Source organism: Syngnathus scovelli, chromosome 12, assembly GCF_024217435.2.
Source record: "Syngnathus scovelli strain Florida chromosome 12, RoL_Ssco_1.2, whole genome shotgun sequence".
Taxonomy (NCBI): Eukaryota; Metazoa; Chordata; class Actinopteri; order Syngnathiformes; family Syngnathidae; genus Syngnathus; species Syngnathus scovelli.
Genome location: NC_090858.1, coordinates 10349046 through 10373704, shown reverse-complemented (window position 1 = coordinate 10373704; position 24659 = coordinate 10349046). Strand labels below are relative to the sequence as shown.

Here is a 24659-nt window from a genome sequence, read left to right as displayed (position 1 = left end):
GCCTGTAATTTGAGCTGCTTCCTGGCCGCAGTGCTTTTGGGCCTCGCCTCCCTCCCTCCGCCCATCCATCCATCCATCCAAGCGCGTGTGACCGTGTTCAACTCACTTATAAGCAGGAGACGCGCTCCGCAGTCAGAGCGTCCCCTAGTGTAGAAGGCGCCACATCTCATGATCGCAGCGGACGAGACCGATTTTTCTCAGCCTTTATTGACCCAAGCCTCCATGGGGAAAGATTTGATTAAAACCAATATTTATTACTGATTATTTATAGGCCAACTATAAACCAGGATAAATCTCGTTTCAATTTAGTTACCTCAGAGCCACTCCCACCTCACCCAGTGACAACCGGATGACTAGAAGGTTATTTTATGGCCTCACAATCACAGGGAGACACATTAAAATGGAATTCAGCTGATAACACACAAGAGGTTATCACCATATAACAAAAAGGATGGTCATGATAGATAATAACCCAGAAGTGGTTTGTCATCTTGCCAATTAAGAGCAAAATGAGTGAGATTTGAACTTAGGGAGGAATACTTTTATTGACTTTTCAAGTGTGGCACAGAAGGCCTACACTGTTTAATTCCCTCTGTTACATAATTTATTTGCCTCTTCAAAATGATTCTCCACCGCTTGGCATCTCACTTTTGAGCGAGGAAAAGTCTTAAGACCTTTTCACTGCAAACAACATGGAGTCAATGCCCCGGCACTGTGGTATCCATCAACATGTCATTGATGTTCTTGTACAATGTTTTATTCGGACCTCTTGCTTCCTTCGTCCTGCTGCTCTTCTGTTTGAAACAATGAAAGGCAGTAAAAGGGAAAGAACGTGGCAATGCAATCTTAGCAGCATCTGAATGCAACACATTGATTCGTTCAGATTGTTCTTAAGAACCCTCAGCGGAAAGCTTGCGTGTAAGCATATCCTCAAAGCTGAGACTCATTCTTCAAACTGTGAAGGCCTCTCTGTGCTTGTGAAGCGCCCCTCCTGCAGCTACACGCATTAAAGATGCTGTTGATGTGAGTTAATCAACAACTAGCTTCCCTTTGTCCTTGGCACCAGCTAATTTCTTCCCCTTAACTCTTAATTCTTGTTGAGCCAATGATAATAACTTACTCAGGACATTCTGCCAGCTGTTGTAGAAAAGTGCAGTCACCCCCTTCAGCTGGAAATGAAAAACAATTTTTTGGGCATTTTTTGGTCATGTATTCAGCAAAGAAACCTAGCCATGAGGTTGAGCATATTTGTAATTCATACAAGGTGGAGGACAAGCACAATCTTTTTACAACAAGAGGCACGCTGGAATTGACTGGCGACCAGTCGAGGCTGGAGTCCATCTATTATGCTGGGATAGGCTCCAGCTCTAGGAGGAGTCCTCGTTGTTCCAAACCTCTGCCATGGAAGAATTATGGAGGCCACTATGCTCTTGGGAACATTAAAGGCAACAGCCATTATTTTGTAGCTTTGCCACAAGCTTGTCGCTCAGCTCCTCTGGCAGTTCCTTTAGCCTCAGGGCTTTCCAAACCATGTATCCACCCATTTTTTATGCCACTTATTATATTCAAGGTAAAGGGGGGAACCACCTTTATTGTTAAATTAATAGTTAATACACCGCTGAAAGAATCAGAATCAGAATCAGAAAACCTTTATTGTCATTCTACATAGTACAATGAAATTGGAGACCTCCATCCAGTGCATAGTCAAGAAATCGACTAGTAGAAAAGTAGATGAAATAATCAGAAACAGTAGTGCGGACAAAGTGCAGCAATAGTGCAGGAGGAAAGTGTCATCAGTGTCGGCTGGAGTTGAGGGCGGCTATGGCTTGGGGAAAGAAACTGTTTCTGAGTCTGTTTGTCCTGGTCTTCATTTGCCTGTAGCGTCTTCCAGAGGGCAACAGGTCAAACAGGGCGGAGCCAGGGTGGGAGCTGTCCGCTGAGATGGCCTTAGTGTCAATAAAAAGTAAACTTTTTTGTATGGGACATTCAGATACAGATTTTTGAGTGTGGATTGGTACAAAATTATTTCAGGGATCAAGAACAACTTTTATTTTTTTTTACTAAGTGCACAGTGGCCCAAAATCTAAAATTATAAGGCCAAAAAAAATCACAGCTGGAGATTGCTTCACCTTCAGCCAATCAGCCACACTGCAATATCTACTAGTTCAGCGGTTCATGTTTCCATCCACTCCAAAAGCAAAACGTTCTTGTATAGAGAGGCCATACAGGAATATGCATTCACAGAGCACAAAGCACACTTGTCCTTTGCAGGCTCATCCATCTCGGGGTGCTGTTCTTGATGATGAATGGCGGCGATATGTTGTTGTAAGTGTAAGAAAACCAAATCTTAGCGAGCCCTCTCCCTGCACTGCCCTGTATAATTAAAACATCAAACACAAGTGAGTCACATCCTGAGCAAAATATGAAACCAATGCGCAAAGCTGTGTGCGGCTGGGGGACGGGGGCCAAATACTGCAAAGAGGTAGGCAGACACACACCTCGGAATTCATTTGACAGGAGGAATGTTTTGGCAAGAATTGCCCTTTTTACAGTGAAGTACATTCTGAGATGATGGTCAACTTCTGATGTGTTCTAAATTTGACAAACCAAGTAATGGAAATATTCTTTTGAACTACTAGTGGGAATAATATACACTGAACCACTATTCCAAATAGAGAACAATTATGGCTATACAAAAGAGAAAAAACTGATACAATTTAAAGTTGTAAATTTACAAGAATAATATTTTTCAGGTCATTTAAAACTTTTTTTTTGAAAATACCTAACTTTTATAGTAAAATCTATAGTAAATAGTAAATAATAGTATAAATAGTAAATAGTAAAGTAATCTATAGTAAACTCTTGAATCTTGAATCTTATAATAAAATATCTGAAACTTCATTCTCATAAGATAACTTTATTCTCTTACTTAGGAATGCGAAGCAAAATCTTGTTTCGGGTGCTTCTCTCATATCCCACATATCAAAATTTAAAGTTAAAAGTTAAAGTCCCAATGATCGTCACACACACATCTGGGTGTGGTGAAATTTGTCCTCTGCATTTAACCCATCCCTGTGTGTAAATGCAAAAATATAGTGATTAAACCTGTAAATAACAATCCTCAAAAAAAAAAAAAAAAAAAAAAAACTTGCTTTAGATCACATGTGATCTAACTGCTCCCTTCGCCACAGAATAAAAAATGGTATCTAGCATCATCATCCTTCCATTGACTAGAAACTTACAGTCACATCAATATTTCTTTCACTTTGGTAAACAACTTAACATTAACTGAGTTCTGCACTTTACTAAGTGATTCATGTGACTTTAGATCAACAGGCAACTTGTCCTCCTCCCCTCCAGATTCCTCACGTTTCCAGCCTAGGACTCAGGAGTGTTTGAAATCACTGGGATGCGTACAATTCAACTAAAAGTTGAGCACAAAACCAAAAAGTGATGTTTCTAGGTCAGATAGGAGCGCTTGGTTGTTTTAACCCCTCCCGTTACAATGTAAAATAAAAGTGAAATAAGGAAACAGCAAGATGAACTGCTGCAGTGTGTCTGATCAGTGTTTACGTTTCCTCCCACATGACTGTCAGTATAGTTTCTAATTTAAAAAAATAATACAGAACTTTTCCCGAGAGGAACACAAAAAAATGGCACTGACAATTTTGTACATTTTATGAAATGAAAAATGAACATTTTCATTTTTTTTTCACTTTGATCCTCTTGGGTGCGTACGGTTCTTAGAGAGGACATACAATTATCGTCACTCATTCTGGTTATGATTCATATTCGTACGTAAGGACTGAATTGTGTACTAACATAGTAAAGGTAAGTTTGCCCCCCCACATTAAAAGTACAATAAAGGTTCACATCTTGACATTGGCCATGGTAAAAAGATACTCTTTTTTTCTGTGTGATTTTCTTCCCACATCATGGAACATTGACTTAGAGAGATTAATGCAATTTGGCAATTTTGGCAACGTAACTATTGCAGATTAGACATTTATGCTGACTACAGTGGTCCCAGGAATTTCTTTCCTGGGAGTAACAGGATGCCAGGTTAAATATTAAATGAAGGACAGAACCAGCCTGTCCTCAGCAACAAGCAGCTAGATATCATATCTCACAAGATGGATCTTTATTGTTAATAGAACTCTAATGCAATATTTGTCTGGCACTCTATTGTCTAAACATCTGTTTGCTATTGGGAATCGTTTCACTTTAAATAAATACGGCTGCGATTTGTGACAAAACGAGCACCAAACAGGTCTGAGGAAACAAACAATGTGTACTTAGGGACGTTTTGACGTGGTCACCTCAGACAGACGCACGTTCCCAGCACACACATCGCTCTCATTGTGTTTATAGATCGAGGGGGCCCCGGGAATAAATCGCAAGGTCAGCCAATGGGCTGTCCAACCTTTAACCCCCGAGCCAAGAAAAGACTCTGCTCTATGTTCTGATGTCATCAACAAGTCATTACCCCCAACGCTCTCAACACCTCCACCGTCCCACCCTAACTCATTAAGCTTGGCCGTGATTGGACGAGAACCCTGGTCATGGCACCTAAATTACTGCGCAAGATGGCAGTTATAGAATTGACCTTGGCTGTGTGCTGTTTTCCCCACACCCACATTTAATTTTGTCGGTTGTTTCTCCGTACCTCAATATAGATTACTCTGGCGAGTGGCAAGAAAATAAGAAAAAGGTTCTTCATGCAATGAATAATGTTATGATCAACTGATATTATCCTCAATATTTGTATATGTATGTAATGTATGCAGAGGAATTTGCAGACTTTTGTCCTTGCTAAAGTAAAAGTGAGGCATTGAGGCAGAGCATATGTTTTCTTAGGGGATAGCGAGGTTAACTATTCTGACCGTGAACGCCAATCTATGGCCTAATTTGAGCTGAATGGTCTCCTGAGGTGTAACCTCCTCGCCAGTGCCCTGCCCTTTGACCCCTTTGATACAAGCTGTGTCTGTATTACATCTAGAGATAGAAACTGGAGAACATAAAAATAAAAGATATGATTAAAAAAGGAGCTCTATTGTAAAATGAGATAAAAGACACATTTTGAAAAGATCAATCTTGTCACGCCATTAACTGTCACACATGACCTCTTGGCGAACGTGTGCTGGCTGAGCACATTTATCGATTTAAGTGTTTGTAAAAATGTGCCGGTCCAAGTAAATGGAATTTCTCTTCAAATAATCCAAATGGATTTATGACACTTGGAAAAGAACTCTGTTGTACAGTACATATGATAGTTCCTCTGTCCTGGAAATCCAAATTGAAATGATGGTAATCAAGCATTCTATTGTAATATTGTGCTTAATGTTTACACAACCTCCTGTGCGTCCTGACAGAGGATCAACTGTGAGAGAGTTAGCTCGACTCTACGCTTCAGGTTGCAGCATGCCCTTCTAGCGGCTCAGACTGACAGATTTACATTATGTCCCACAACTTGCAAGTCCTAATCATGAGCTTGAGCTCTGGCATCTCCCAAAAAAGTCATCTTTCAGTATTTGCCAGGTTCTATTTTCACCACCCACTTGCCCTCAGCAATGTTTGAAGTTGTGAGTTGTGCAAAGCAGGATGGATTTAAAAATGTCCTCCAGGCGTGTAAACTCAGCAGGTAACATTGGGTGCACCTGGACCGGCTGTTCTGCAGAGCTGAACACACCTAAAAAACAAAACAGCTTTTATCTAAGTAATTTATAAAAAGAAAGACAAATCTGAAACATGCCAGGGAAAATCTATAGAATCTTTCTTTGAGTAAACAGGCGTGTATGTCTGAACATGTGGTGACTAATGGATGTCCTCGTTCAACAAAATGTACTGTGCAAAATGAATTAATCAAGCTCCAATGCTCTACTTCATTTCAAAGCACTTAAAGCAGTTTGGATGCCTTGTTAGTGTAGATTCCATCAATCATCATCATGTCACGCTGGAAAAATGGGACTAGGCCAACAAGTGCAAATGTTTCAGCAGAGCACATTTCAACAAAGTGAGTTGGTCTTAATGTAATTTGTGTCACAAAGAGCAGGACAGCAGTTGTAGACTAGATTATTTATTTATTTATTTATTTATTTATTTATTTATTTATTTATTTATTTATTTATGTATTCTTTCGTTTGTGTTTATTTATTCATTCATTCATTCAAAACACATTCACACCTTCAATTAACCTAACATGTTTTTGGGGAACGTTGGATTATGGGATGAAGCCTAGCAAGAAAACTCAGGTACAAGAAGAACATGCACTCAGTGTGGATTTATTTGTCACAATATTTCCAAGAGCTAAAATAAACAGGGAGATAATCAGCACTTTAGTTTCCTGGAAAAGAGTAAAACTAAAAAAAAGTAAGATTTGAGAGCGAACGATCATCTTGAAGCCATTACACCGAAGCTGAAAATATCAAAACCCACATATGATCATCTTTAACCCTTTGAGTGTTTGTTGTCGTTAAACTTATTACCAGAGTGGCATGAAAACCCTGTGGGAAAAAAAAACTCAGCTTGCAATTACTGTAAAAGAGAAAGTCAGTAAGAGAGACACACCTTGTAAAACGATCCCTGATCCTCATCCTCATGTTCACACTGAGCACCCCTCCCTCATTGCTACTGCACTGACAAAATCTAGCAGCAGCACCCCCAACCATCATTCTCTCATTATACAGAAATTTCTCGACCTGAAAATGAATTGAAAAGGTAATTGATGATTGAGAATTTGTGTTTTGCAGTTTTGTGTTTTTTTTAAATGACCTACAATTTATCCTGATGAGGACAAAAAAAAAACCAAGCCTGACATTTCATTACGTTCTGTCATAGGAGATGATGGGTTGAGAAATTATAGGGTCGCTGACCTCTGACACCTCAATACAGACAAAAGACAGCATAAGGGCGAGGGGGGGGGGGGCAGTGTTTAAGTTTCACACCCCTTCTCAAATGTAGCACTGGGTTGAAGGTTTTGTGCAATTGCTCCTTCTGTGGGAGGCCAAGTGCTTGTCGCGTAGACAATAATCCTGTGACGGGTAGAGAAATAGAAAAGATGCAGGAAAGGGGAGGAGGGAGGATAGTAGAGCAGAGAGTGAGTAAAAAGAATGAGGAACATGAACCAAGGTTCAGTTGACTATGAGGAATAAATCACAGGTGGAGTGAGAACATGACACCCCTGGGCTCACTGTCTTGTTTTCTATCACATCTTTGAATTTGCAGCTAGTAATGATCACTTGTTGTTTACGACTCTCGGAAGCCCAATCGATTGCCGTGTAAACATCACCGAGGGTACAGAGAGATAGTAGTGGGGTGTTACGTGCTTTCAGAGAAAAAAAAAAAAAGGAATTCATTCACACGTGGTGGGTCAACTTGTTTCTCTGAGGAAACCAACCTCCCGGAAATGAAGTTGGGATGGTTTATTAGAATGTAGTCAAACTGTCTTTTGTGTGTACTTCTTTACAGTACAGTTGGAGACAATAAAAGTGGCAAGAGTGAAGTGCTTGATAAATGTCATCTGTTATACGTTCAAGACCTGTTTTTACTGCCTTCAGTTTTTGAAGGAATGCGGAATGTGATACCGCTGCATAGAAACAAGCGTGCAATGGCGTGTTACTTTATACTATAATAAAGATGAGCTCAGTTGTCTATGCAGTAAAAGTGAAAATAGTTTGAAAGGTATTCAACCTGAATAGTGAATACAATGTATAAGAAGGATTAAGTCGAGAGACGTCAATATATTTAAATACACTGCAAGAGTTTCCAGTAGAGCTAATGGACTGTAACTGAGTGCAAAAGATCAACAGGTGTTGGTTTTTACAAGATTTCTGCAGTATGTCATGCAAATGGAATCAAAAAAACTCCTCACAGATGATTTGATGGACAGCAAGTGAGACACTGGTTTGCCTAGTCAGTTATGGACTGTTTGGGAAAGACAGGTCTTGTGTCGTCTCATAGAAGGAAGGGCAAAGGGGACTGTTGGATGTGACCACATTGCCTTTGGCCCTGGCCGGGCTGGATGCCCTTAGACCTCACTGAGCAAGATGCAATCGTCAGAACATGCAGTGAGCACAAGTGCAGGTCAATGGCCCGTTAGATTCACACACATTGTGATGCTGAAACATAGTGTAAAATAGATGTAGGAAGCAGAGCCACCCGGTATACAAGGCCGCCCCTCTCCATTGTGTAAAGGACAGCTCATGTTAAGCTCAGCACAGGAAATGAAAGAGTGAATTAAGCAATCCTTACAGTCACTAAAAATGGCATCAGCTGGCTAAACTTGGATATTCTCACTGCATGTGAGTTAATGTGAACTCACTGATCTGTAATGCAATAAAATGTATGATATAGCAAAATATAGCAACAGGTGCTGTTTTATTTGTCTTGTGGCAATACTGTATTTTATTTAAATGAATCGTATCCTATGATTACCTAAATATCCAGGTCAGAGAACATTATATTTTTTTATACAGCCAAATGCTTATTTTTAAATTTGAGTGGCATAAGTAGCTGTGGCTTAGTATACTAAGACGGACCCATTTAAAAAAAAAAATGCTTAGAAAATATTCAGTCACTTCACTGTCCATATCTTTGGAAAAATTAATTTATTTTTCATTTTTATTATTTTGATTAATCAATTTATTAAAAGCACGTTACACCAGAAAATTGAGATATTTTTGGAAGCGTCAACCAATGCCTAAATAAAGTACCGGTGGAAGAATTTAACTATAAATTCCCAATTTGAGCGCTTCATTTGCAAAAGAAGTAAACATGTTTTTAAAGTACTAGCACACGAATGAATGCACACTCACACACAAAAGAGTAATTGGGTTTGGAGTATATCAGTGGGTGTGGGCCCATCTGCCCCCTGGTATCCGGCTCAGTGTTTGGGGGGCCACGGACGGCCCGCTTCTGCCATAGACTTTGAATAGGCTGACGGTTGAGCCGAGAGAACCGTGTGCACATGGCCTCCGTGGCTAATCTTCTAATGTATTCCAGAGGTCAGGAGGGTTTCGCACCAAATCAATGGAGGGATTTACACAGCTTTCCCCTGGAATGTGCTCCATCCGCACTCCGCTTCGGGGAAAAACATCCACCTCTGCTTTGCCGGGACATCCAATTTTCCGCAGCATTTAACCACAAAGAAAAGGGGGAGTGCATCTAAAAAAGAGAGAAGGATGGACTCTGAAACACTCGTCCCTCTTTTCACTTGCATCCCCAACATACAAATTCAGTAATGGCGGCTGCATTTGCATGATGGATATAAGCAGTATGCATGTGGGTTTTTGGTTCCCTAAAGTCGGGGTACTTTTGTATCAAATTGAAAATAACAGAAGATTTACAGTTAGAATTTAGAAAGAAATAAAGAACTGGTGAAATATTCCAGTATATATACCTGAGCTTGTGTCATGTTGTGGAGTCGTGCTCAATGCTCTTCTGTGGATCTTAAATGTTCTCCCCGTGCTTTAGGGCAGTGGTGTCAAACTCATTTTTTTCACGGGCGGCATTGTAGTCATAGTTTCTTTCGGAGGGCCATTATGACTGTCAACCCAAATAAATGTATGAGCACCTCATATTGTATACAGTATAAGCTACAAAACAAACTGACAAATAACTCGTTTTCAAATCAGATGAGTAAAAACTGGTCAAATATTTAAAAAAAAAAGATATTATTAAAAATGAAGACAATTTGCAATTCTAATAATGACACGAATTTGATGCACAATTTGTCTTTGCGGGCCTCATCATAAAATGATGTGGCGGGCCGGATCTGGCCCCCGGGCCTTGAGTTTGACACCTGTTTCTCCGAGGACTCTAACTTCCTCCCACATTCCAAAAACAAGCATGTCAGGTTAATTGAAAAATATCAAATTGCCTAAAAGTGTGAGTGTGAATGCTTGTTTTTCTGTAGAGTATGTTTTAACTTTTTGATCAGACCTGTGTGAATGTAATAACAATGTTGCAGCAAGCTATTCATGTCTCATCTGACAAAACATTGTTTGCTTACTCTGCATAATTACTGCCAAGTATTACCTTGAAACTCTTATGAGGGAAAAAATAATGTCCCGCAGAAACATTATTGATGACATAGCAACTACGGCCTAACTAGCTTTGACAAGTCTCTACGGGAGCGGCAGTTGAATTAGCGAATTTTCTGAAAGTTAATTCCGAGAGTCTTCCAATAAAGTCAAGTTGAGCGTCAGTCATGTGCATAGGAATGCACTATATGGTGGTTATGTAGTCCCTTACCTCCGCCTCTGCCTCAGGCAGTTGGGCTCGGATTTAGTCAGGTCATAAATAAAACACTGTGGAGTGCGCAGGACTAGCAAAGCCAGACATGCAGACGCACAATACATGGGCCATGAAGAGGTCAGACAGCCCAGCTTGGACCAGAACAACCTTGACAGACACCCGTCGTTAGTGCACACACACACACGCAGAACCTAGCAGCTCACTTTCACTGCCCTTAACACCAGTTATAGAGGTGAAAGGTCAAGCCTATATAAAAGCACCCAACCAGGGATATTTAATGGTATTGTCTTGGGTGTTCGACAAAAAGAAGCAATGCAGACAGTTGCTGGATAGAGAAGAGGATTTATGGAGATGCATGTGGTGACGAGCCGCAAAGTCTGACTATGATTAGGAGCCTTCTTTTTTCGTTGCATGATATGCTGACTCCAGTGTTATGATTTGGACTTGCGCAGACCACACTTCGCTTTGCATGCGAGATCATTTGTCTGTCAGCAGAGGACATTCTTTCCTAAAACGTTTGACATTGTTTCAAATCTGTTCTGTCAAAATTCCTTTCCCCGTTGAGTTTCAGCCTCATGTTTTTCTCAATCAATCTCATTTGTCTGCAATTCTACACAACTTCAATGCTACGTGATCTGTGTTCTAATTTGATAACATCATTATTCTTTATGTACATTGAATACATTTACAACGCATTTTGCCATTTTCCATGGACTGAAAATGATGTGCGGAGGCCTCAGGTAAGGACCAATCACGATTTTTTCTGTTTGGTCATGTGGCAATTGCAAGCTGAACCATGACTTGTTGCTCCCTGAAAAAAAAATGAGTCCAAAACTCTGCATTATGAATTTTGCTAGTAAAAAGTTGGCCGTAAAAGGTTTTGCTTTGACCTACTATTCAGAGGTTGGAAATGGTGACATCATCACGGGCTAGTGCACTGGCCCCCTGAGGTTGAATTTGAAATCTGATTGGTTAAAGAAGAATTCCTTCGCTAATACAAGTTACTTTGACCAGCACTTATGATTCTGAAGTCTTTGGGCAGCTTATATAGACAATTATAAAATCATGCAACAGATCTCTAATGTTGTATCCAGATTCCATGGCTCTACATTCCATCCTATCAAGATCAGCATCATGACACCCCACCCCCACCGTGAGTCGGGTAGCCGGCTGTATCCTCCTCATTGACATGATCTCTCCATTCATCTGTCAATGCGCTTCCTGAGCACGGGGTGACTTGAGGGGGTGAGCAGTTTGATGAATCCATAAAAGGCCACCACGTTAGGCCACCAAGGGCCCGGATGGCCTTTGCTTTCCCGCAGACTGTCTGTCTGTCAGACTGCGCTCTGACTGACAAGCGCAGTCACCCTGCAGGCCCCCAGCTTCAGGCACTCCATAAGAACCACCCTGAAGCCTCCTCATTTCCATATAGTGTACATTAACTGTCTGGCCTGCAACTCCTCAACAAATGAAAATATGTTTTGCACTATTGCAACTTGTCGGCCCACCGCTGGAGGAGGTACAGGCAAGGTGCCCATTGAGCCAAACTCATCCATTCATGAAAATTATTTCTTTCTGTCCCACTCCAGCCTGGCTGAAAAAAAGAGACTATACCACGCTCAATTTTCCTACAAGGGATGGAGGATTGTGTTTAAAGGGCGTTGAAGGAGATCAGGGATGAGCAACACGGAAAAACGTGGCTGTTTTTGGTGTTTTAATGCAACACAAGAAAAACATATATTGTATATACTGGCTGATGGATGGATTGGACATCTTCTGTAAATATTGTCATTTAGTGCCTTATACTACATAACAGCAAGCTCATACTAAAACATTTAACAGATGGAGATGCACATTCAAAACTTTAGAGGTCACATTACAATCACCTGTACTGTAGTTTGAGTGTATTTGAAGCCGATACTCATGTACCGATATTCCTTGGAGCTCGAGCCAGGTGCCAGTCCACAGCTCTGCATTTTACCCCTCTATTGAGAGCTGGAGGCGGAGATTAAATCCAGCAGAGGCTGGCCCCCTTTGTTAGACAAACATGGTGTTGATGGAAAGTTGTCCCATGGGCCAAGAGCTCTCCGGTCTCAGGTCAGCTAATTTTATGATGTGAAGCTGAATTAAGGTGAAATTACACAGGAGAAAGGATGACAAGCTTGCTGACAGATAATGAGATAATCTAAAGGGCAGGCACAGACTTCACACTTAGTCACAGTAAATTAAAAAGGATGAGGTCAGGAAAGTTTGTGATGCTAATCGCCACAATAGCCACCAGTAAGAATAATTCAGTTCATACATGACATACTTGTCACCCCATCTGTCTCTACAAAATGACACTTAATGAGTATATTAAAAAAAATGAATCTATATACACAAATAAAGTGTTGCTTATGATTGCGTTTCCTAAACTTGCTGTACTCCCTCATCCATTTCGCATCCTTGTGGTAAAACTGGCACAGATCGTTGAGCGATTTCCTGCACAGACGTTTTTGATTCTGATGCTGATCCTTCTCACATTCCCTCCATGTGTGGTGGGGACCATCTTCTTCCCTTTTTTGTTTACCGAGCAAAGAAAAAGAGAGACCGCAAACCAATGTGGCTGCTCATTTTTACCATAGATGAGAGAATAATTCTTGTAGGCCAGCTTACCCTGGGATGTTTCGACTTCCTTTCCCACAGCAACGTTTTATGTTACTCCTACCACTGAGGTGGTGGTATAGTGGCTTGTAAACATGAACTTGGAATAGTCTTCCAAGGCAATTTAATTGATTCCGCAACTCAAACAGACTGACATTGTCTGTCACTGCAACACAGACCAGCAGAAGAAAGTATAAAACTGTCTGTGGACCAAAGGACGAAGTACACAAAGAGAGTAAGTAGAATGGAAATGTGGTAGATGGCTTAACCTATGTAAAAAGGGGTGAGGATGGGGGCGGGTTGGTGAAGAAAGAGAAGGAGGAAGAGTATGGTTTTATTTTCCTAACTCCAGATTCCTGGGTAATGACTGGGCTGTAATAGCTGTGAGCCTCAATTGGCCAAATGAAACAGGAGGCCAGCCAGTCCAGTGATGTTTATTTCTCCCCATTCTTCATTGAATCCCCTTTCCCTCATTTTTCAAAAAAAATCATAAACAGAATCAGCCTTTCATTTGTCAAGACGCGCCATGTTTTCTTCTCTTATTGCTGCTTGATACCCCTTGATTTTTGTACATTCAGCAAAGGCATCAATCCAAAATAAGGATTTGTGGTTTTCAAGCCAGTGGAGGGGCCATTTTCCAAGAAATCCCCTCAAACCACAACTTTATTTGTGACGGCCTTAAATGTTGACCAGAGTAAGTGTCGAGGTTCTGCAGCTTTTTGGTCCATACTATTGTCTTCCTTTATTTATTTTACATAAACTTTGTTAAAACAAAATAGCTCAAATATTTCTCAATAAACCAGACAGATTTGAAAAAGCTGTATGAAAGGACCCCAACAATCATGTTAAGCAAATTACAATTACAGTGATCCCTCGCTACTTCGCGTTTCGTTTATTGCGGCTTCACTACAAAATGTCCTACCACACACAACACAAAGTGGATGTAATATGCCCCAAATTATTTTTCCGCCATAGGTCTCTATTTTAAATGCTGTAAATTTTTGAAGCATCACAAATCATGTTGCATACGCTCATGGAAAACAGAATCAACAAAGTCAAACAACAAATGTGAAAATGGTAGTTGTCTGCAAGATTGATGAGCTTGTACAAGCAACCGATGGGCCTCAGTCCAGCAGCCACAGTGACTGGATGAGAGCCGGACGGCCAGGCGGCATGCCATGGCACATTTCTGGGGTCAGTCATCATTCTCTTCTGTCTCTATATTGCTGAGAGATTCATATTTGGTGTGAGCAGGGATTCTGGCTATATTCCCTATTTGGGTTGATTTAAGGGCGCCATGAAGAGACCACAAAGTCAAAACCAAGACGTGATTGCGCAATTTGACACAAACAGTGTTCAAGCAAAGAACAATCACGGGAATATTTCAAACAATTGCGGTTTAGGCAGAGTCATCGACTGCCTTGATGCAGTCTGAACTCACAGCAAAGGAATTGTTTTGTTGAATGTCAATCAGCGGGCCTTATTTAGCACATTCAGCATTTGGGGTCATGTATAGAGCATCATGCCGAATTTGCATCAGTTGATTGCATTGTAAAAAGGAGCAGGTCATTTTCAACACTAAATTGTGTAATACCGTATTTTCCGCACTATATGGCGCACCTGATTATAAGGCGCACTGTCGGCTTTTGAGAAAATTGGAGGTTTTCAGGTGCACCTTATGGTGCGGAAAATACGGTAATTTGTAAAACAAAACACACACACATCCATGTGGACTGACCAATAGTAAACATTTTGGTAAAAAAAAAAATTATTCAGAGAAAATACAAACATTTCCTGTTAGCCGTGTGAGGTTTTTCTGCAATTACGTCATTCGCATCAGTGTGGTTGCGTCAGCTTCATGAAGCCATAAACATCAAGAGTTTTACACTCTTAATTAGACACCCATTTTCAGCCTTCCTCCACAGGCCAGCTCCCCATCAGATGCTGAGCAACCCCCCTCGACAACAAGAACAGCATTCAAGAGGCCAAGATTTAAAGCTCTGCAAATATTGACTGCTCCATGGCTTTCATGGGCCAGGCCGAAGAGGGAACAAGTTGAACATCCACCTGTTTTCCCAGTGGCTTGGCCACATCCAATAGAACGCAAGGGCAGTTTCCTTGCCGGAGATAAATGAGATTTAGGTCGGAAAAACAGCAGGGGGAGAGGGAGTGAAAGAAGATTTAGAGACAGCGCACATATGAGAGGAGGCTAGTTGGTCAACTCCCACCACTGCTTGAAGATTTGACTATTCACACAGAGGCATTAGTATTCTAATGCCAGTGGGAATATGTATGACTGCCTTTGAGCAAATGAGATGCACAGGCCTGAGCCAGAGAGGCAGGAGAAGACAATGAAGACAAGGAGAGACATTTATGTGTTTGGGACGGCGGTGGGCACAAACACATTGAGGCTGTTAAATGATGACATTTACCTCATTCAAGTCGAACGGTCGCCATTATTCTTCTGTTGCATTAAAAACGAGGTGTGTGTGTGTGGGGGGTGCTTTGTGTATGTATTGTGACGGACTTTCATGAAGAAAGTTTTACCAAACAAAGAAAAAATTAAGTTTATCATATTATGATTCAACTTATTTTGTAACTTAGTTTTCATCTAATGGCCCAAAATATATTAAAATTGACAAATATCTCAATAAATTAGATAATATTGAAAAAGTTAAGCTAAGGTCAATTAAATAGGAAAAAACTGTATGGGTTTCTCATTTTGGATTTGAATTATTGAAATGAACTCCATTTTGCTCCTGTATATTGACTACACCGTACTTTTTTTTTTCACAACAACTTGATGCTTTAAGATATTTTCACTGCATCCAAACGGAACATATTAGAAGCCCCATATCAACATTCTCTTCATTATTGTCTCCACATTGTCTCCCCTCGACCAAAGAGCAGTCTGGTGATAGTGTGTTGAATCTGGATGACAGAGGTCCAGCAGGAGAGGGTCCCCTCACCCCCCGGGACTTTTTCTGATAATCCCCAAGAGAAAGACTGGGCATTTAGAGTGAGATATGCTTAATCCAGGGTGGCCTTGCTAACAAAAGAACCTGGCACTTCCTCTGGCTTGGGAGCTTCCGTTGATTTGGGGGGCCTGTTGTGGGTGCAGTGCAAACACACATCAGTAATACACGTCTGATTCACAATGGAACAGACAACAAATGTACAGTTTGGACATACATAGACAGGCAATCATGGACAAAATAAATGGGTGTGATGGGACCAATTAAATGAGGAGCCCACACATAGAGGGGAAAGTACACATAAAAGACACACCCAACAAAAAGTAGAAGGGAGAGTGATTTTGTGTTCTGTTCCAGTGGTGAAATACAGAGTGCGTGTTCTGGAGGGATCCAATGAAGCTCAAAACATGTCACGGTCTACTACACGCCATATCTACAAAGAGAGAGGACGCTTCATGCATGGGTGAAGGTCCTTCTGGTGCAAGAAATATGGTAATCATATAATCCATCACAGTTTTGAGAATAGATTTTTTATTTTTACACACAATTCTGCATTTTAAAGTATTTGTCTACATTTTAACTTCAATTTGGACATTTTAACATCTGACAAACTACAAATTGTATTTATCTCCTGCTTTTGCTCGCACCTGCTAGTTTCACAATAAAAGCATACCCATTTGCAGCTTTAAATGTCATTACAGGGAGATACTTCAATTTTTCCCCATTTAATTTTTTTCCGACATTAGAATAAGGTCATCGGCAATTAAATGTAAATGCAGACCTCATATTTGGTGAGGCTATTTTACTCCAGTCAGATCCAAGGCTCCAAGGGCTGCCATGCTGTGTCATGCAACATTATGAACTCGCTACAAACCAGCCGAGCCGTCCAGGTTACTTATTTTGACCGCAGCACTAATGCTGACTGCGCTACGTGGCCTCCACCAAGACAAACCTTTCATGACAGTGCCATGTGTGTGTGTTGTGAATGTGTGTGTTTCCTCATGAAACTTGAAACAGTATTGGTGAGCCTCAAATCCCATTCAGGAAGAAAAAGCCCCACAGCCACACAGCACTAAATCATAAATTAACCAAGATTTAGGTTTTGGGTAATTATTGGGTTTCAGTGAAACAAACAAATGTCCTGTGGAGTGACGGGAACGTACGCAGCACAATCAAACCTGGAACACTCACCCGCATCAACACTGCAATCCTGGAGATTTAGTCTGTCCATCAGTTCTAATTCCTGAGGACACAGACTCACTCTTACCAGGTTGAGTTTAAAGAAGACGCTATGGTGGTGAAGACAGCGTTCTTGGATTTGGTTGAAGGCAGACAGGTTTGAACTTGTGCAAGATCGTGAGCTGTTCAGAGTAGTGACCGAAACAAAAACAAATCTTCTAGTCAACACCTTACTTAGCAACCATTTTCTTTCCTCAATTTTGAGACTATTTTAGAATGCTCATTTCTCAGAACTCTCAGTTAAGACTGTTTTAATGTAAGCGTCAGATAATAAAAAAAATCCCATGGTCCAGCAGGCAATATACAGCCCTTTATTTGGTTAAAATAATGTTGGGGGAAAAAAAAACAGCCATCTATGAACATGAATACCATGGCCTGACTTAACAATTGCTGTCACACGGTTTATGATGAGGATGATTTTGGGAGATCTAATGGTAGTAATTACTAATTAAAAGTTAATTTTCAATGGTGAATATCATTTGAAAAATAGTTCGTCTAACAGTAGGAATGGAAACTCTAACAGATATGAGGCTACTTGAATCTATTTTCAACATTACCTAAGCACACACAGGATCAAAAATACATTTGATCCCTGTGAGGTCAAGTGTACATATATACTGTATATTCATAATAAAAACATACAGAAAGTGATGAGTGATGCCTACGTTGAAGGTTTTCATGGGTAGGATTGCATGTAAGTGGCAGAAATGAGCACAGTGAGACTACAGAGAGAGGCAGCTGAAAGCTACAAAGTCACAAACAGACAAAAAAAAAAAAAAAGACAACAATTCCACCTAACAGTACAACGCTGTTCATCTTGCAACTGGTTTGGTTAAAGTCCTGCTTGTCTTTCCATTGCAGCCATGAAGGCAAGATATTAATTAAGTATTATGGATACAAATAAATAAAATATATTAGGGAGAGGACAATAAACCTCACTTGATTAGTTTGGACAGAAACATTTATATCAGCGTGTGGAATTTGACGCATCTACCATTCAAATGAAGGTTACATGATGCTATGCTAAAGAAATTGCGCCATAATGATTTCACCACAGCAACCAGCAGTGTTCAAGCAATTCAGAACAAGTTTGTTGGCTAAAAGAAATAATAAAGGAATTGAAACATAATGTGATTTCTTTTGAAATTGCATCGTCTCCTGCTTTGTGGAATAGAAATTGTACTGCACTTTCTGACATCTTAAGTCAATGTCAAGATGACAATGGCTCAAGATAATCAAGAAAATTGGTTTCAATGCCCAACCAGATGGCTAATATAATAGCAAAAGCTATAAGCTATGATCACTGCATTAGATATGCAAAGCAAGAGTGACATCTTGTATCATTAGTATGAAAACTACCAATGAACTGTCTAGATCCATAATATCAATATGTACTACTGTGGTTGGCAACTGGCAGGCTGCTGGGAAAAAAAATTGGTATGGTATAAATCATTTGCCAAGCTTGACAATGGAAATGCAACAAAATGATGTGTACCGTACTGTTCTGAACCTCAATTGTACTGCTTGGTTGAAATTAAGTTTCAGTGACAGACTGTTGCTGGGAGGTGAATTTTAAAAGCTTCAGTGGTGCGATTCTTTAAGGTTAAGCTCGGTACAGTAAAATTCTTTCAGCACAGTTCTGGCCAACCAAACTAGCGTATTCTCTCACTTCCGGCTCATCATTAGAGCCTTTCTGTTTGCGGGCGTAGACAATGTAGGGCATGACGGTCCGTCTATGTAGCACCAGAGCTCTGCCCACGTCTTTCAAGACCCGAGCATCTCCTGCAAACAAAAACATAAAGATGAGCATCCAAACAAATTCAAGAAGAAAATGAAGTGTTACACAATCATCTAGCCTCAATTTCCCTCCCTTTCACTTACCTCCAAGTAGCTTGCCAAAGTTGCTTCATTATTCCGAGAAGCAGCAGGAGGAGCATAAAGCAATTTAGCTCCAGAAAATGCTAACTACACTGCCCTCAACTTGAAGTCATGGCAATGCATGAGAGGGCTAGTTAGTGCGCCTTGTTTATGTGGCCTTGCTTAGAGCTGGCTTGCTAAACTCAGCATCTCATTAGGTCCTGTGTCATACACTGCCAGCATCTATTAGGCCAGTGAAAACACTGTTCTTCTCAAAAGTGCATGTGCAGCTCAGAGTGGTCTGCTGGAGAGGTGCTTGGAAAAAGGGTTGAAAAATGACAATCTTTTCTTTGTGATCAAAATCTTCACCTCCTGAGGAGAAAGTCTGAGCCAAAATAACTGGCGCCAGTAAGTAGAGCAGGGGTGTCAAACTCATTTTTTTCGCGGGCCGCATTGTAGTCATAGTTTCTTTCGGAGGGCCATTATGAATGTCAACCCAAATAAATGTATGAGCACTTCATATTAAATACAGTATAAGCTACAAAACAAACTGACAAATAACTCGTTTTCAAATCAGACTAGTAAAAACTGGTCAAATATTTAAAAAATTAAAAAAAAGATATTTTTAAAAGTGAAGTCAATTTGCAATTCTAGTAATGACACACGAATTTGATGCACAATTTGTCTTCGCGGGCCACGTAAAATGATGTGGCGGGCCGTATTTGACCCCCGGGCCTTGAGTTTGACACCTGTGAAGTGGAGGAAGAGGGAGCGCACAGCGGGGACAAGAATGAGCTGTTACACATTTTAAAGTACATAGTTGGCTCCATGCTCATGATATTGCTAATAAGAATATCAATGCTCAAGTCATTCTAATTTCCCCTCGTTAAGCATCATCCCAGTTCTAATAATGTCACATCTCTTTCAAAATACTTCAAAACAAACCTGAAACCGTAGGCTGTTGATTTAGAGATTTCACAGTACTGCAGGAAAAGTAATTTGTCAATTAAGGTGCCTGTTTACGTAGACTCTATAAATGTAACACTGGTTCCTCTGTTTCTCATTTCAAATAGCGTTCCAGAGTTCCATACTCAACAGAGTTCCATAACAGAATAACCACAGCTTATGTTTATTACGAATTTACACAGACAGCCATCTACTCTTGGTCTTGGGCAAAACATTCCATTGCTATTATGTATCCCCATCACCCCACGGCTTTTTCATTTGAGCAGAAATTTGAAGGCCAAATAAACATCTTGAACTTCTTTGGTTCCTCGAGCCATTCCTGTGATTTTATTGCGGCGTGGCAAGACACGTTATACTACTGGAAGACACCATTCAAGGTCGGAAGCCCACAGTAAATGTAGGAGTTTAGCACAGAAGGTGTGCAAACATCATCTGCATGAATGCTAGCTCACGCAATTAACCTACAGAACATAAATCAAGGCATAAGTGTTCTCTCTTCTCTATAACCTCAGTTTAGCTCCTTAAGTACACTTTTGGTGTGTTCGTGACACCAGTGAAAAGTATCACTGTCCCTTTGTGCTAATTATTTCCTGTGAACATTACATGGGCCTTAATGACGTGGAGTTCCACACAGTTTGAAGATAGTCTCTTAACCTCCTCTTGAATACAGAGCAGAACTCAACTCAAGAGTGGAGCCATAAGGCCCTTTGCCTCCTTTCACTTGCAACAATCCAAACATCCGCTATGAATATAAACAACTTCCTTTTACTTCTACTCTCTCTCTGTCCCCTTACTGATGCATCATCCGCAGTTTGAGTAATTCCAGACAGCCTTTTTCAACGCCTTTTCCGTTTATCTACCGGACGTTCAGTGACACACTGCGTTGAGGTCACAGTTCTTAAGCATCCGGGTTCAAGGGTCGGGGGGAAGAGGAGTGGTGGGGATCGATCTGGGAGTGCGAGGGTCAGGGTTGGAGTTTCGAGGCCTTGACACCTCGCCACGCGTTATTCATCCGTCTCAAACTTTCAAAATACGTTCAACACTGAATGCTAGTTAAAAGAGCAACATTGGCTTTTTCTTTGGGCCTGACCTTCCTTTAATCTCTTGTCGCAAATTCAAACACGGTTTGGGTATGAAAGGAAAAAAGGCCAACATGTCAGTGTAGTATAAAAGGGGTCTTTGAATGAACAGGGTTCAAGACTTCACGTCAGTAAACTTTCTTTCTTTGAGGAAGAACCCTTCTAGTACAGCTATGAAACTGAGAAAACATGTAGTTGGTAGTTTGGATTTGAAATAGTATATTGTTTGTGTCACCAGTCCTGGAGGCTTTCTGGCTTACCTCATGTTACACATGTATACAGCATGACTAAATAAAGGAATATACCTGGATGTTATTGGTGACTCAAACACCTTCTGTGAAGACGTATGACTTCAACAACAACAAAGATCAGGAGCCACAAGAGAGGTGATTATCCTGACAATTCCAAGTTAAAGTTTGTGTATGTCACACGTTTGGTCAGTACACAGTTTAGTTCAAGAGGCTGACCCCTTAAAAGAAACATTTTTTGGCCGTGTTTATTCAGCAGAATGGACAATGACCTGGGCTTTTTTCACTCTCTCAACTAAACAATGATAGTGAATGTGTGAGATAGTTCATATGTGTTGTGCAGAATGAGTAAATATTGTAGAAACACTCATGACAGGCCACATTGTTGAAGTCTTCAGACACAAAGTGATATTAAAGTGATCTGCGTGGGTTGCTTCAGATTGTAATTTAAACATTAGATTAGCTCTCTTTGCGTGCTCTTTTCATTTGATTTCTTTCATAGATAGCCCATTCAAACTACTGCGTGCCTTGGACTTGCCTCCCTGCTTGGCACTCAGCATTAAGGGTTGGAATTAGGGGGTTAGATCACCAAATGATTCCCGAGCGCGGCACCGCTCCTGCTCACTGCTCGCCTCTCCCCCAGGGGATGGATCAAAATCACATGGGGATGGGTTAAATGCAGAGGACAAATTTCACCACACCCAGATGTGTGTGTGACGATGATCATTGGGACTTTAACTTTAACTTGGGTATCGGTTGGAATTAGAAGGCCTTTTTCTACAAATTTAATAACGAACCTGTCTTAATATAAATGTCCAGGATATACACTTAAATTGTGTGCTATCCTGTCATTTGTCAATTTGGATCTCACCACTGGGCGTATTTCTGGAATACTGGTCCCAAACCTTCACACCAGAAGATACTCAATCCCACAAGCTTGGCAACGGCGCTGCCTGAGCGCTAAATATCCAGACGGCCAGCGCTAAATATCCAGACGGCCAGCACTGAAATATGTTGACAGTGAGTTTGGACAGTTAGGCCTGTCCATTTCTGGCCAAGATCAACAGACCATGGAGGAATGGAGGCACCACAAACATAAACTTGTCATAGCAAATGTAAACTCTGACCATGACACATCATCCGTGTTTGTGCCTACGGGTGGATTATTGCTAATAATGAAATGAGGACGCCTGACTTTTTATGGCTACAAAACGAAAAATTCACAAGCAAAAGCACGTAATTGCTTATTAGACTAGGCACGTACCGATGAGACGACCGATGCCTACCTCTTGAACAGTAGAAAGAGCCGATTGTTTTAACTACTGGAATAGAAGGAATATAAAGTATTACCTCATTTTAAACAAATATTAAGATGCCGCTTATATTCATAAATTCTCATTTGCCTCTATTTTCCTGTCAGTATAGCTCTACTGTCAGAGCACCTCTGTATTTCATTCTCTTTCAGTGCCAGTATAAAGAAACAGTCTTACTCCCTTTCGGTCCTCAATGCTGTATACATTTTGAAATACAATCTTTTCTTTCTCTAATTTTCTACGTCTCTAATAGAATAGAATGCCTTTATTGTCATTGTATAGCAGCCATACAACACAATTTGTGAAATTAATGCTGTGTTCCAAAGCTTTACCTAAATAAAAAAAACTATACTCAAGACTTTCAAAAGCTAGACTAGCTTGTGGAGTTGTACCTTCATCAGGATTTGTGTTGAATCGAGCGTATCGTGAATTCTCCAGGTGGGGAAGGCATTTCTCAATGGGTACCCAGACATAGGTTTCTGGGCAGAGCAGGTCTGCAGGTCGGTACTGTCCCTGTAATGATAACAATAGAAGTACAGATCAGGGGGGTTAGGGGTACAAGCATACACCTGATGAACATAGGCTGAAGTGTCAGTGCCTTTCCCACAATGTTGACAGAAATTATTTATAATTAACGAAATCTTAAAAAAAAAAAAAAAAAAACTACTGTATATGAATTTGTGTTTGAATTTCCTGTTTTTGTGGCTGTCCTATTGCTATTTGTGAAGAAGCACTTTGTTACAGCTGCACCTGTTGTAAAATGCGCTAAATAAATTCAGTTGCATTGTATTGTATTACAATACATTTTTACAATGTAAAGAAGACCAAATTTCAAAAGGAAATGAAATCAGCAAATGCATGTTATCACACAAGAACAACAATGTAGCATAAAACGGAAATTGGTCTGGTTAAAGTGCTCGTGTTAACAGATGGCCATAGGTGGAATGCTCTGAAGCTGCAGTTGTAATGGACACACACATGAAGTTGATGCGCTCCATGTCCCAACAGCCTTCTACAACTGTCAGCACAAGTTGCTTGACACTCACACACTCTAGCTCACCTGTAGGGATTCCTTCAACACTGCAGAGAAACACACCTCGAAAGAGACACTCACACACCTGTGTGGTGAAGCAAACCTTTTTTCCCTCTTTGCAAGCCTAAGCAGCTCAAATCAAGCAGGAAGCGTGGGAGTAATGAGGGAGACGAGAGATACTTTTTCAATAAGCTCTCCTTCTATGCTGATACCTTCAGTCCAACATGATAGGAATATTAAAGGAAGTCCAAAGGAAAGTTGTTTGAACTGAAGTGGAAAATGATCTTGTTTGTCCTCTATAATGTCACAGACCAACTACTGTGTGGATCTGAGCCAAAAGAAATAAAAGGTCTCAAAACTGATCTCACAGAGGATGTCTTTGAGGAAAATCCGTATGTTTAAATGTAGAATTGTAGCAAATTATCTGCTTTGTTGCTTTAATGACATTAAAATTGTGTAGATGCAAAATAACAACGGACACGTTGTGTCACAAAATAAAATGTTCTTGGTCATTTTGGTGAAAAGGGGCCTTAAGATTACTGGGAAGAGATCCGATCAGTCGCCATCCGTCTCTTTCTCTTCATTCCATCCAAGCATGTCTGGACAGATATGGATGTAACGCTGGTGAAAAGCAACCTTTCAAAGCTTGAGACAAGGACAAGGAAAACAGGAACACAAATGAAAGAACAAGCAGAAAAGGCATATAAATGGAACAAAGACATGGATAGATTTGAGGGCAGTCTGAAAGCTAGCACAGACAGTCCAGTGATGAAAAGATGGAACTTTTCAAGGTAATGGAAAAAGCAACAAGTTGACATAGGCTGAGACAAGGGGTAAAAAAAAATACAGAAATGCAACGTCTAAGAAGAAAACTACAAGAAACCTAATCAGTGCCCAACTGGTGTCAATGAATGTATTCCATTCTGTTATGCTTCTTATGTAATTTTTATTCTATAAAAAATATTGTTACTTCAAGATTGAATGTCAACCACAATCATCAAGAGAGAATTATACTCATAGAGCTTATACAATAGTACACAGATCCTCAAGAC

At 40.5% G+C, this 24659-nt stretch overlaps 1 protein-coding gene across 5 annotated transcripts in view; it reads right to left on the bottom strand.

The window, feature by feature from the left end:
* Positions 1 to 17399: 17399 nt before the first annotated feature.
* Positions 17400 to 24659, bottom strand: part of LOC125978719 (arginyl-tRNA--protein transferase 1) — a 31511-nt gene continuing 24251 nt past the window's right edge. For all 5 annotated transcript variants that reach the window (XM_049736334.2, XM_049736333.2, XM_049736335.2 and 2 more), the window contains 2 exons: positions 22967 to 23087; positions 17400 to 18893 (listed from right to left, as the gene is read on the bottom strand). In XM_049736334.2, the coding sequence (XP_049592291.1) occupies positions 18715 to 18893; positions 22967 to 23087 (300 nt within the window). In that variant the 3' untranslated portion in view covers positions 17400 to 18714. The remainder of the gene's footprint in view (positions 18894 to 22966; positions 23088 to 24659) is intronic.